This window comes from Mytilus edulis, chromosome 6 (genome assembly GCF_963676685.1).
Source record: "Mytilus edulis chromosome 6, xbMytEdul2.2, whole genome shotgun sequence".
Lineage (NCBI taxonomy): Eukaryota > Metazoa > Mollusca > Bivalvia > Mytilida > Mytilidae > Mytilus > Mytilus edulis.
This window is the reverse complement of record NC_092349.1, coordinates 42,866,698-42,881,797: the sequence shown is the minus strand read 5'-3', so window position 1 is coordinate 42,881,797 and position 15,100 is coordinate 42,866,698. Positions and strand designations below refer to the sequence as shown.

At 32.4% G+C, this 15,100-nt stretch overlaps 1 protein-coding gene across 1 annotated transcript in view; it reads left to right on the top strand.

The window, feature by feature from the left end:
- Positions 1 to 15,100, top strand: part of LOC139527689 (G protein-coupled receptor kinase 3-like) — a 116,063-nt gene that overhangs the window by 84,534 nt on the left and 16,429 nt on the right. Inside the window, exons 10-12 of the mRNA XM_071323291.1 lie at positions 7,344 to 7,559; positions 11,131 to 11,225; positions 13,721 to 13,828. Of these exons, the coding sequence (XP_071179392.1) occupies positions 7,344 to 7,559; positions 11,131 to 11,225; positions 13,721 to 13,828 (419 nt within the window). The remainder of the gene's footprint in view (positions 1 to 7,343; positions 7,560 to 11,130; positions 11,226 to 13,720; positions 13,829 to 15,100) is intronic.

The following is a 15,100-nucleotide window of genomic DNA, read 5'->3' as shown; positions in this document are numbered from 1 at the left end:
GTGGCAGATATTTCATGCATTCTCAGGATGATCTAAAGATTGGATGAACAGGGAGGGATGCAGGAGAATATTACTGATGTAGCTAGAGGTGTAGCCTTTAAAAGGTCACTTTTGAATGTCATATAATAGTTGTTGCTTATTATAGAAATAAAGAAATGTGGTTAATTACCAATGAGAAAACCTTCAGGACACCATACATCCTTCAATGATGAGAAAAACCCATGCAGTATAATGCTTCAAAAGGCCTGGAAATGACAAATGTAAAAGCAATTTAAATGAGAAATCTAATGGAATGATTCATATAAAAAACTGTAAACGAAAAACAAATATGATTAATTGCAACAAACGATTGCATTTGATTTCAATCTCCATTATTTGTGTGTTGATTTAAACTACACTGGCATACTCCCTCTAGGCATGTGTATTGTTTTCAGGGGCGGATCCAGCCATTTTAAAAGGGGGGGGGGGGGGTTCCTAACCAAGGACAAAGAGGGTGTTCCAACTATATGTCCCCATTCAAATGCATTGATCGGCAAAAAAAAAAAGGGGGTTCCAACCCCAGGATCCACCAATGCTTTTATGAACCTTTAGAAGAACACATGATAGAACAGGATGAAAAGTTTTAATAGTTTGGATCCACAAAGAGAAGACAACTATCCATATTATGTACACCTTATTTCTAGCTGTCACTGACAAAATCTGTGGTAAACGATTGCAAAATGTTAACATTATATTGTTTTTGCATTATATATAAATCCATCAGTTTAATGACCTTTGTCTTGAAGCTTCGTCATCCGTTTATAGTTTTCCATTAAAATAGTTATTTATGGAAACCTTTTAGATTTTAGTGCCATAAAAAGGTTGAATTTATAGTATGTATTTCTATTTTTAATATAAAGATTTATATGTATAATTCCTGATAATGGTGATTACAAGAATTTCGCAGTATACATTTTTTTTTTTAAATGGCGTTTCTGGAATTAGTATTATTTATAATGATAATGTCTGATAGTATTGACTCATGATGGAGACTATCATATCATTTCTCAGAACAAATGGGAGTTTTGGCAAGAATGGGGAAATACATCAAATATTTCTTTGTTGACATTTGGAGTTTCCTCTGACATGCAATAATTGATTTAGTAAAACTAGTATCAGTTATATTGCAAATATTTCATGTCAAAAAGATGCTTTTGTTTGTTTTCTCATCGTCTTATTTACAAAAACACTTAGGTGATTTAGATTTTATGACTGTAGATGTAAACGAAATATTCCAGTAATTGATCATAATCCATTATTTTCTATAAAATTATTATGTGGTGGCTATCAGGGAAAGATTTATTCTAGTGTGATAAATATAGATCAATATTTCTATTTACACAAAGGAAAAACTTATACATTTGCCCATTTAGATATAATCAGCATTTCCAAGATATGATTACTTCCTTTAGTCATTTCATGAATTCATTTATTGGAATGAAGTGAAAATGGATAATGGTAGGACAAAGATCCTATAGTATATCTAAATTTACTTAAAGCAAAATGGTTTTGTAAATCTGGCATGTTTAGTCTGAACACAGTCATTGCTTACATAGTTTCGAGCAGAGGTGGTGGCATAAACTATTTATATATATAAAGATTCATTATTTTGCAAGTTTGCAAGTCCTCATGCCTCATGTTACTAAGTTCCTTTCATTCATAATATGTTTATTGTCCATGCCCTTATTTTCATGGTTGAGCAACTGCGAAACAATGGGACTAGTTTTTTTTGTCTTACTAATTTCTAAGTTATTATTGGTTAGGATAAATATATTTAGTACCAGATCTTGATCTCTAATCATGGATCAGAGCCCATTCAGAGGTTAAGGTTAAATGTTATGCTATGCCTACTGTCAGTCTGCAACCAATTGTAGCCCCTCTGCTACAAAATGTATATTTGGAAAAAGAAAGTTTGTAAATTGTCAAATGATGTTTTTATTTGGTAAGGTTTTTTGTTGATTTTTTTTTTGCGTTCATAAAATGATAGCAGTACTGTGCATTTCAAACACATTGCAAAAGTTAATTTATTTGTATAAACTTAAGGTAATGCAAGAGTTTGTTGTTGGTTATCAAAATAGAAAATGTTAGATTGATACGCATAAGTAATTGATTCACAGATTATTACGTATAAATAATTGATCCACAAAAACAATCATGTCGTATTTGTATTCTACGATTTCATCAATTTTTTTTGTTTACACATCACAAACTTAATTCCCCTTAATTCGATTTTTATTGCCAATTGAATGTACAATGCATTATTTGTACATGCTGACCAAATATATTTATCAATCATTTCTTATCATGACTTATTTGAGCTTTGTTCTGCTTTAATTGGTCAGTTTGTTGTCTCTTTGACATATTCCCCTTTTCAATTCTAAGTTTTATATATGTACACCAGTATTTTGTTAACTTCTAATTTTGCATAGGTTATGTTGAAATTAGCCTCCACTCTTGAAAATTTTAGATTTCAAATGGAACTGATAATTGAGGCCCCTCAGGGGGGGGGGGGGGGGGGGGGGGGTCCTAGTAATCACATAATCACCATTTTTTTGCCAATATAATCACATAATCATTAAATTTTGCTTATCTTTAGTAATCAAATAATCATAAACTAAAAATACAGTCCTAGGTAATCAAATAATCATGAAATATCTGGCTTAATAATCAAATAATCATTAAAAAAAACGGCCAAGTAATCACATAATCAAAAACCCCATGAGGGCCCTCATAATTTCTAAGCAATCTTGATGCTGGAAAAGTCTCTTTATAAATATGATTAAAAGCAAAGTTTGCTGCAAAAAATGAAACATAATAATAATTTGATTTTAAAAAAGAAAGATAATTTCACATTTTAACTTTATTAGAAAATTCCCATGGCATAATATTTTCAATCAGTACATGTATATATGGCACAGCAATTGATATTATTGCGTACTGGTACCAACTGTTTCTATCTTTGTTGTAAGCAGTCTAAACTGAAACTTTTGTCAACATTATGCTTTTAAATAATTAAACACATCAGCGTAAGAGAATGAAATGAAAATGTTCTAAGCAATGATTAAAACAGTTGATGCAGCAGTAATCAAATGTAAACAAAACAAAAAGCAGGAAATAATCCTCCGAATAAGGATTTTCAGTATAAATAAAGATAATTAAATCTGAAGCTATTTTCCCAATGGAGATAAAGAGTTGGACTAAATTTAGTAGTTTGACGTCAAAGTAACACATGTACCAGCGTTATAAATCCTAAATTGAGCTTAACATATCATGTTTGTGATATAAAATGTTGTAATTGTCATTTTTTTCAAGGACCTATTCTGACCTTATGATCAATAAAGATATATAAGAGTTGTAAGCTAATTAGTGGACCATATTGGCTATGTAAAGCAACAGCCTATCAATATTCATTGAATCCTTTAGTATGAACTGTTTTGGAGCTTTATGCAACATAAGTTTGAAGTTTATGCAACTGGTGTTTAAATTGGGTATTAAAGTGCTTATAGGATCTTTCCATCATTTCAATAGAAAAGGTGGATAGCTTATTTTAAGGATGCTTTTTAAAGACTGGTTGACAAGAAATAAGACCATGGTTTTGTTTTTTTGTCATTTTATTGTCAGTTCCTTTTTGACTGCATTTATAAAAATTGTATCTTTGGTATCTTTTACGTTCAGAAGCTTTATATTAAGCTATTTCACCCTTAAAATTCAATATTTAGGAGATAACTGTATTGTATTTTAAGGTCCGAAGGCATCAATTGGGGATTTGATGGTCGCAAATTAAGTTTACTGGCGACACGTTAGCGGAGACAGTAAACGGGTATTTGCGACCACCAAATCCTCAATTGATGCCGTCGGAGCTTAAAATACAATATTGTTATCTCCATTCTAATGAAACTAACTGAAAACAACGTTAAAACATGTATTTAAAGTTTGCCATATGCCGTCTGCGCTTGTGTGTACGTCCCATAGCATCAATTGTCAATTGATGCCATGTAAATATGTGACGTTATCAAATCAAAACGAATGTTACAAATTTGTTGCATTAGAATCCTCTGTAGTACTGAACTATAGATTTAGCTATTTTTTGTAAACACAAGTATCTTTTGTGTTGATAGCAGATCTGGTGGTCTCTGTTTAATTTATTGTCTACAAAACTTTTGTTTCATATGACTGTGTGTTGTCCATATATAACCTCTGTCCTCAGTTCAATTCCACTCATATACCGGTATGCACGTATGGGCTTTGCTCATTGTTGAAGGCCGTACGGTGACCTATAGCTGTTAATGTCTGTGTCATTTTGGTCTTTTTGTGAATAGTTGTCTCATTGGCAATCAATCCTACCACATCTTCTTTTTTATATATCAATTTGTGAAATGTTCCGTTATGCTTCAATTTGTCTTAAAATGTCTACCTTTAAAAGTAGAGACGCACAAAATTTCAAATATATAGCAAATATACCATCCTAGTTGTGTAATATTATATAAAACCAGAAAAAAAAGTTTAAGAGATATTGTAACAATAAAATCATTCAAAATTGGTGCCTTGAACATTTCCATTGCTTGGCCTTCATTCTCAGAAAATTAATCTCTAAACAAATTAGATTCTATCACCATAAATAGCAGCTTAGTCATTTTTTTTTTTATAGAATAAAGTTTTATTAATATGTATACCTTTGAACAATATCTGGTAACTGGCAAATCTGACAAAATGATAAATTGTATTGTCACCAGTAAAATCCATCTTAACAATGATTGATTTTATCATGCCACGGAGGAAAACATTCCTTTGGCATAGTATCGATAATGGCAATTTAGAAAAAAAGTAGATTGAGGAAACCTTTCAAGACAGAAAAGCACCTCCACAGGGACCTTTAAAAGAGAATCTTGCCTTTTATATCGCTCATCTTATAAGTAGTCTTTGTTAGTAGAATGAGGTTGAACAGTGCTCCAGTCACCTAGAAAAAAAAGAACAAATATTTGTAGAAGAAATGTTTGTATTCAGTCTTTTCAATGATTTTTTTAACTGTGGATGATCCCTCTTAAAATTTAAAAAAAAATGATGAACAAATAAAATAAACAAAACCAAAATGAAATATTAATATTTCTGTTACTTTATTTAACATAGGACTCAGATTTCTTTGAAATTTGAGTTTTACTGTGGGTATGGATTATGTGCATTTGTATTCTACATTGACTAGAGGTATAGAGGGAGGGTTGAGATATCACTAAACATGTTTAACCCTGCCACATTTTTGTGGTTGTCCCCAATGAGGAGCCTCTGGCCTTATTAAGTCTTGTAGGATTTTTAAATTTTAGTTTAGTTATGTTTTTGGAGTTTTACAAATTTTTGTTTAAGGGCCAGCTGAAGCCTGCTGGCATATGGTATTTGAACCCCCTGAAAAGTGAATCCAAAGTCATAATACTGTATGAGAGGGTGCACAATTTTCTCAATGTGTTGATAACCCATTCTAATGCAACAACGTTTGCAACATTTTGATTGGATAACGTCACTTTTTACAGTGGGACATATGCGCAAGCACAGACGACATATTGCAGATTTTAATTACATGTTTTAACCTTGTTTTCTGTCAGTTTCATTAGAATGGAGATAACAATATTGTATTTTAAGCTCCGACGGCATCAATTGGGGATTTGATGGTCGCAAATACCTGTTTACTGTCTCCGCTAACACGTCGCCAGTAAACGTAATTTGCGACCATCAAATCCCCAATTGATGCCGTCTGACCTTAAAATACAATACAGTTATCTCCTTATTGTTGGCCTTGGGCTGTTTTCTAATCTTTTGTTGGTTTGTTGTCTCTGACATATTCCCAATTTTATGCATTTCTGTTCTATTGTAGTAAAACCGATGAACTCTGAACCTTAATTTAAAGATAACATCTCTTGCATCATCAGTTTTTCCTTAGTCCTGAAAGTGATCATTATATACAGGTTTGACTGTTCAGGACCATTATATACAGGTTTGACTGTATGTGCCTAGGTCAAAATGGACAGGGAGTTGACATGGGTCAAAAATCAAGTTGAATGTGATTTCTTTGCATACTTGGACAACAATAGCCAAAAACATCTTTTAAGTAAAAAACAATGCTGCTGTCATTTATACTGTAATTGACTGATTTTAGAACATAGTGTCCTTATCATGTGTTACCATAGCAACTAATTATTGTCAAGATCATATCCTGAGGAAATACTTACTTTGTGTTTTTTTGTCATATTTATTAGACTTGATGCTTGAAAATTATCCCTGAAAGCAGCTTGTAAATTCATTTTAGTCAAGCATTAGAATGTAAACATGTTCCTGAAAATGGATGAAAATAAAAGTGAAATAACCTTATTTGGTATTTCTAGGATTTTATAAATTAAAATTGTTACATCATGGGAAATTTCATTAGATTGTCTTAATTATCTAGAAAATTGCTGAGGCAATGTCAATGTCATCTTGACAAGTTTTAAACACATAATTAAAGAAATTTTAAATGCAAAATACAGATTGCATGCACATTGTTTATTCTGAAGTTGAGTGAAATGAAAGGATTAATGAAAACAAGATTTATCTTCTATTTAAAAAAATTCAACTCACTTTTTAGTTGCTGGTATGACTTACAAATACATTTTATAAGATATTTGATATTTTGGTTTGAACTGGCCTTTAATAATCTCTAACTGTAGTTAATAGCAATAGTAGTATACCTCTGTTCAATAGTCATAACAATTAAACTGAAAAATATCTTGGTAACAATCGAAAACTGAGGGAAACACATCAACTATAAGAGGAAACCGAATGGAAGACCAGAAACATCACCATTGTGCAAGGGCTGTATAGCCAGTCAAGGTCATTAAAAACTTCAATATATATATATATATATATATATATATTTATACTAAAAACACTGAACTGCTAAAAAAACGAATGCCAACATACATAGAAATGGACTATGTGATAACTGCCATATTCCTGACTTGGTTCAGGACATTTTAAGAAAAATTGTGGGTTGAACCTAGTTTTATGGCTAGCAAAACCTCCCATTTATATGTCAATGTTAAAAATACTGCTAAAATTACAAAATTACGAAACAGGAATCAATACAAATTAATGTAGGAAATATTGAATTATTTCCCAAACTATCAGAAGATTGAGATTGTTCTCTGTGAAAGAAAGAAGCTCTTAATGAATAAGTTTGATTAATAATAAATAATATTTGTTTACTGTAAGTTAAATTTCACATGTTTTATGTACTTATACTAATTGATTTCTTTTTCTTTTTTTCTTTTATTTCTCAGCAAGAAGGCAGCCCATTCATAGTGTGTATGACTTACGCTTTTCAAACTCCAGAAAAATTATGTTTCATCTTGGACTTAATGAATGGAGGGGATCTACACTATCATCTGTCTCAGCATGGAGTGTTCTCAGAGAGGGAAGTCAGGTTTTATGCAGCAGAAGTTATTCTGGGATTAGAACACATGCATAATAGATATGTTGTCTATAGAGATTTAAAGGTAATTTATAGCTGAAAAAAATTCTTGAAGGGTTTATTTTACACTAGGGTCTCAGTGGACGAGTGAGTTTAATCCTGCAGGAGGCAGATATACACTTGACTCCAATCTAAATTGACTGGGATTGTCAATTTTTCTCTATGCACTCAGGCTCCCTCCACCATTATCAACTGGCCGCCACGAAAAAGTACAGTATAATAGTGTCGCATTAAAAACCAAATAAATCAATCAATCATTATTAGGGCCCCGCAAAAGGCGGGTCCCCTATAGTGATCAGTCTGTCCGTCCATCCGTAACACTTTGTGTCCGCTCCATATCTAGAGAACCATTATGATTTCATACTTTATACTTGACATGTTTATTAACCACCACCAGAGGGCGTGTCATGATGTATGTACAACTTCCTAGGTCAAAGGTCACGGTAAAAAAACTTTGGTTTCAGTTGACAACCCTGTGTCCTGTGGTGAAGATCGTGTCCGCTCTATATCTTGAGAACCGTTATGATTTCAAAGTTTATACTTGACATGTATATGAACCAACACCAGAGGGTGTGTCATAATTTATGAACGACTGCCTAGGGCAAAGTTCAAGGTCAAAAACTTTGGTTTTAGTTGACAACCCCATGTCCTATGGTAAAGATTGTGTCCGCTCTATATCTTAACCGTTATCATTTTAAAGTTTATACTTGACATGTATATAAACCAACACCAAAGGGTGTGTCATAATTTATGTTCAACTTCCTAGGTCAAAGGTCAAGGTCAAAAACTTTGGTTTCAGTTGACAACCCCATGTCCTATGGTAAAGATACAATTTTTTAATGCACATTATTCACAGCGGGGCCCACAGAGATGGCTCCCATCTCAATTATATCTAGTTTTCACCAATTTTGCAAGTAGCGTAAAAAGGCAAACATTTGCAGTTGCTTAACCTTGATTTTTTAAGGAGTATCACAGTCAGGAAAGAGAAAATCTTGAAACTGTTTGGCATTTGAAGTTGCAGAATATATACCCAATGCAAATTAAATAGGTAAACAGATTTTGGCTTCTGGAAGATTTTTATATACTGTGTTATCTTAAATCTTTAACCAGATCTAATTTTAGTTAAAAATCAGCACATCTTGTCATTTTGAAACAATCCAGCTGATTTACTGGTGATTTTCCCAATGAGAGGTGCTACACCACTCGTGAATTTCTTTACTACAGAAACTAAATATCCCTTAAAAGATTTTCAGCCATCATGTGCTTAAAATCTCCCAAAATAAGGATACAGAAAACACACTTTTTTTGTTTGTTTAAAGAAATGGCAGTGTGCAAAAGCACTTTCTTTGATAAGATCTATATGACTGACCCTGTAAAATTGTCCAAACAAAATTTGGTCTTGCATTGTTCTGTAAGGAATATGTACAAATTGACCACAAATGGCTAAAATGAATAACAAAATTTTATTAATAATTAAATTTCCAATAAAATGTAAGTACTGTATTGAGTACCAGCTTTTATGGATTTCATGGTAAATAATTTCAATACTTATTTGTTTTATAGCTAGGCTTCCATTATTTTGATTGTCAGACAACAGTGATGTGGTCTTTTGAAGGGTTGTTTTATTTCCCAATTGAAAGGTGATAGATACCAAAGGGCTATTCAAACTCTCATACCATGTCAAAAAAGTAAAAACGTAAAAAAAACGAACAACAGTACACAAAGCACAACATGAAAACCAAACCAAGTAAAAGAGGGGTGTTTTTTCCCATTCAGAGAAATTGTTTTCTTGACAATCCAACTACTAACTGACCTTTATTTTTCATTTTTGTTGGACTTTATTTATGCCCCACCTAGGGATAGAAATTGATAGTGTGAGTGGGGCATCCGTGTACTACTGGAAGAGTTTGTCATGTTAGATCAATACATGTGTGTTTAAATAGCCTGGATAGTCAATAGTTGAACGTTTTGTATGTGATTACTCAAGCTTAGCTCCATCCTTTCATATCAATAAATTCATTGCTGTATCCCATTTCTTAAGGTCATTTCTGTTTAGAAACCGAAACCTCCCATTCATTTAATATTATATTATGAGTCATTACTACTAGATATGACGAAAATATAATAACACGTTGATTGATACTTTTATTTCATGTGGCTATATCTCCGAGAGAAATAAAAATTGCATGATTATAGACAATTATATCTTGTTACTTTGAATAAATCTTTGGATTAAACGTAATTACCACACAGGTAAAATAGATAAGGTCATTTCCAGGTGAAAAACAGTTTTCCCAAGATTCCAAAGTGAGGCTGTCAACTCTTCAGCACTTCAGCATAGACTATTTTTTCTCCTAGCCAACTTGGTCTTTTAACTACTAAAATGGTTTATCTTGGAGTTTTATTTATGTAAACTTTTTTCCAACCATGTGAAACTTTAAAACTACATAATGGAAATTGATTAAATAAATGAATCAAAGAGAAAAGTAGCTACTTTTTTTCCCTTGGCTGATCAATGGCATGATAAAAAGTAAAGTTTCACCTACAAAAAGCATGTTTGACCAAAACATCTGGAACAATTGTGTATATAGATATAGGAAGATGTGGTATGAGTGCCAATGAAACAACTCTCCATCCAAGTAACAATTTATAAAAGTAAACCATTATAGGTCAAGGTACAGTCTTCAACACAGAGCCATGGCTCACAGCAAACAGCAAGCTATAATGGGCCCCAAAAAATTACTATTGTATAACCATTTTAATGAAAAAACAACAGTCTAAAGTCACTCTAAACTATATAAAAACGAGAAACGAGAAACACTTATGAACCACATAAATAGACGACAAACACTGAAAATCAAATATGCATATTTCTATACTATTTGGAAGTGTAGTATCTGAATCTTTCCCCTGGCAACAAAATTAAAAAGCTACAAATACATATGTTTAAGAAATTACTGTTAAAATAGTTTGCCAATGATGCAAAAGTGTGAATCTTTTGGAATATACCAGATAAAAAACGTGAAGCGAATGACATGTGCTTTTGACCAATATGAAAAGAAAAAGATGTGAAATGATTGCCAATGAGACATTTATAACTCTCCAAAAGATACCAAATGACACAGAAGTTTACAACTATAGCTCACTGTTTGACCTTCTACAATAAGCAAAGCCTGGTTGGTGGACAGGGTAGGCTTATGCTGCCATGCATGCATCACCAACTCTGTAAGTCCTGATTCACAATTGTTTTTGTCAGGAAAAGTAAAATAAGCAGACATACAAAAGTAAACTTCTTGTGATATTTGTGGTAACTAAAATTTTCTGATCTAAGGATGTACTAAATATTAAATTAGAAGCTGTAATAGTATTACCAAAGAAAAAACTTTCCACAATAGAATTACCAAATGACTTCATATTTACCAACTATAGGTCAATGTATGGCCTTCAATAAGCTTAACCCAAGCAAGCTATAAAAGGCAGGACAGAAAAAATGTATAACAATTAAACTAGAAATTTTATGTTCTGAATTATGTGCAAAACAAGTTTATGAATTTTATTATCAATGTGGATTAATTGGATTGTATTTTATTTTTCAGCCTGCTAATATATTACTAGATGAAAATGGTCATGTACGAATATCGGATTTAGGTCTGGCTTGTGATTTTTCCAAGAAAAAACCTCATGCAAGTGTGTAAGTAAAGTTAATTCCACTGTGAAGAAGTTGTAATTTGTACTTTTATTACTCTGTTTATGCCCCATTTGCCCCATTTATGGGCATTATGTTTTCTGGTTTGTGCGTCCATTCGTTCAACCGTCCGTTCCTCATCCTTCTGTTCGTTCGTCCCTCCATCTGTCCCGCTTCATGTTAAAGTTTTTGGTCAAGGTAGTTTTTGATGAAGTTGTAGTCCAATCAACTTGAATCTTAGTACACATGTTCTTTATGATATGATCTTTCTTATTTAAATGCCAAGTTAGAGATTTTACCCCCATTTTCACGGTCCACTGAACATTGAAATTGATAGTGCGGATGGGGTATCTTTGTACTGGGGACACATTCTTGTTATGAGATGGTTTAGTATTAATATACAATTTTTAAAAGGTCTATTACATTATTTGGTGTGATGTCCAAATTCAGTAGCTTATTACATTCCCACTCCAAAAGAGTCAAGATATACAGTTTCACCTGTATCTGGTCATATTTCGGTCTGTTCCTGAGATTCTCTCACATTCTTATGCAGACTAAAATTAGAGCTTCCTAAAATTTGTAAACAGTCTTTATGTAAACATGCTTTACCATGTGACGTGATATCACACTCATCCCATGTATACAATATGTGTTGTGGTAATGTGATAATATGAGTAGTTTGTCTAGCTCAGAATTAAATAACACCTTTGAAAATGACATTTGATAAATATAACAACGTTGACTATTTAAGTATTTGTGACGACTATGTAAGTATTTGTGACGTTAGTTTGTTTACAAACAATATTAACACAATATTTCTATTTCCATTCATGTTATATTAATGTTAGCTGAGAAACCTGTGAGCATTATATATTTATGTATGATGGTTATATAAAATTTGTCGCTACAGTGTTAATTATTCACGTGTCCATCAATTTTCTTCCTCGTTGCAATTGTCTGTTCTATACAAATTTTTGTCTTGAGCTATTTTAAACATCAATTTTGTGAAATGAAAACATAAATTCATGAAGAAATAATTCCTTCATGTCATGATCTATGCTCACTTTAACATGGGTAGGCATTATATTTGTCCATATTTTACACTGAGCATTAGCATTTCATGATATTGTTAATATAATCACACAACAAAACGAACCAAAAACTTTATATTCAAAAATTTCATCCTTTTCAATATGAAGGGTATTTAGGGGTAAGAGAAAATGTATTGTTTCTAACTAAATAAATTGCTTTAAGGTGGTACCCAACACCTTGACTAAAATTAATTTGGCTCGTTTAATTTTCATAAAATTTTGACAAAGTATTTACTTTAACCCTTTGACAAAAATATTAAAAAATTTAAAAAATTTGAACCAAGCATTCTATCAGAAAAATTACACTGGCAGGCGCGTAGCTGCCTTTACGCAAAAAAAAAAAAAAAAAAAATCCTGAAATTGAATTTCGGATAGTCTTTAGTCTTTCCGGATTATCGTGTCTGGCGGTGTCTGTACTTGCAACTACAATCACGACACAAAGTTTAACCCCGGTAGAAATAAAAATAAAAATGAAGAAGCTAGATTTTTATTTTAGCAAGAAGGCAGCGGAGAAATGGATATTGACACCGAGAGAGTTCTGAGATCATTTGCCTTGGCAAAAAATAGATATATGGACTTTGGATATTAACTAGTCTATACTTTAGTTTAATTCTTACATGCAGTATTAACATTTAATTATACAGGCTCAATAAAATTACCTTGAAAACATCTTAGATTTATTTCCCTTACTTATAAGTCAAGACTTAAAAGTAGCCGTTCAATTTCGTATTCCCATTGTCATTTCGTCCAAAAGACTATTGATTCACCTAGGGTATCTGTGTTACAAATGACCTTCTACCGTTGTCGTAGAAACCTCTCATTTGATTTTAAAATGACCCTCGTGAGAAACACCACAGGTGTCTTGCAAGAAGCAGGACCTGGCTTACCTTCGGAGCACCGGAGGTCCCCACATTTTTTCGGGGTCCGTGTTTTTCATCTGTAGTTAGTTTTCAATGTTGAAAGTTTTTGCTTGTCATTTTGTGTCTTATCTGTTCCCAGGTTTCCAAATTACGAAACCCACTAGGATGTTACTATCGTTTCTTGAAATATGGTATAGTAAGAAACAGATAGGGTATTTATCATTTTCATCATAAAATGGTCCAAAAAAATTTTCACCTCGCTTCGCTCAGCTCAAAAAATCGGCGATATATGCTTGCACTTTATTTCAACTCAGCTACGCCCCCTGACTGGTTGTATAGCAGTTTGATAAACACTAATTTTGATCATTGAGAAGCTTAATATTCCATTAGAGGCGCAACATTATTAAAACGTTCAGCTGATTTTACAGAGTTATCTCCCTGTAGTGTTAGGTACCACCTTAAGTGCAAGAAACGTTAACACATTAGTTGTTTCTACTGTAAATTTCTATGAATACTTTAATAATCTGAAGAATGTTTGATTACATTACAGAGGTACACATGGGTACATGGCTCCAGAAGTTTTATCCAAAGGTACACCATACGATTCCAGTGCTGATTGGTTCTCCTTTGGATGTATGCTGTATAAATTATTAAAAGGGTAGGTGAAGCTCAACTGTTATGCTTCAAAGAATTGACATTACATGAACACAAAATGTATGTTTTAATTATAAAACGTTGTTTTGATTGGCTAACAGCAATCTCTTGTCATTCTGAAATTAACCTTTATTTCAAATTGACACGTAACATTTATGCTGACACAAGCTTCCACAATAAATTGCACAGGTAAAAAGAAGGAATATTTGATAGACAATCTCTTGTCATTCTGAAATTAACCTTTATTTCAAATTGACACGTAACATTTATGCTGACACAAGCTTCCACAATAAATTGCATAGGTAAAAAGAAGGAATATTTGATAGACAATCTCTTGTCATTCTGAAATTAACCTTTATTTCAAAATGACACGTAACATTTATGCTGACACAAGCTTCCACAATAAATTGCACAGGTAAAAAGAAGGAATATTTGATAGAAATCGTGTTAGGGAGTTCTTTGATAGTATAATAACTTACAATCTCAAAACACATATAAGGTTGCATTTAGTGGCTAGTTAAGCAGTCTCATACAAAAAATAGGCAACTCTGACCAGCACTTTCCTCCTAGCTTCCTAAAATTAGAATAAATATTGATGTTTGATTATTGCCTTGACTGCAACCTCTCCCAGAAATGAGATTAAAGGGTGCTGTTCACTGTTGAAAAAACAGTTGACAAGACATACCTCTGTGTCAAATACGTTTTTCTAGGTTACCTAATAGCCTACTGTTTACAACCTTAGATATAAGGAGATGTGGTATGAGTGCCAATGAGACAACTCTCCTTAGCTGGTTTGTTTATTAATATAATATTAGGCATTTTTAGGATTTTCGGGTAATGGAATCAAGGCAACATTAGGAATCATTAAGATCAACAGTGTTCTACATAATTCCATTAAATTTGCAGACTTGACTGCAAAATAAGGAAGTTAACAAATAAATAGTCCCAGTTGTAAAAACATTGACACAGATACATGATTTATGGAAAGATTTGGAAATTTTATAGAACTTCATCAATATTGAGATTATGTTCTGTAAATTTAATAGCTAGATTCTCTTTTGACATCCAAACCTTGACTTCCGAGATGGTGAATTAATCGGCTTAAAATTATGTAACAAAAGCATTCAATTGTATTGGAACCATTGTTTTGATTGGGTTTTTATCTTTCTGATATTTTAATTGGATTTTCTGGCAACATGAGTTTAATAGAATACTTTATACACCATTAGTAAACTTAATGTGATCTATTGTGAAGATTTTGATATTATCATTCTAG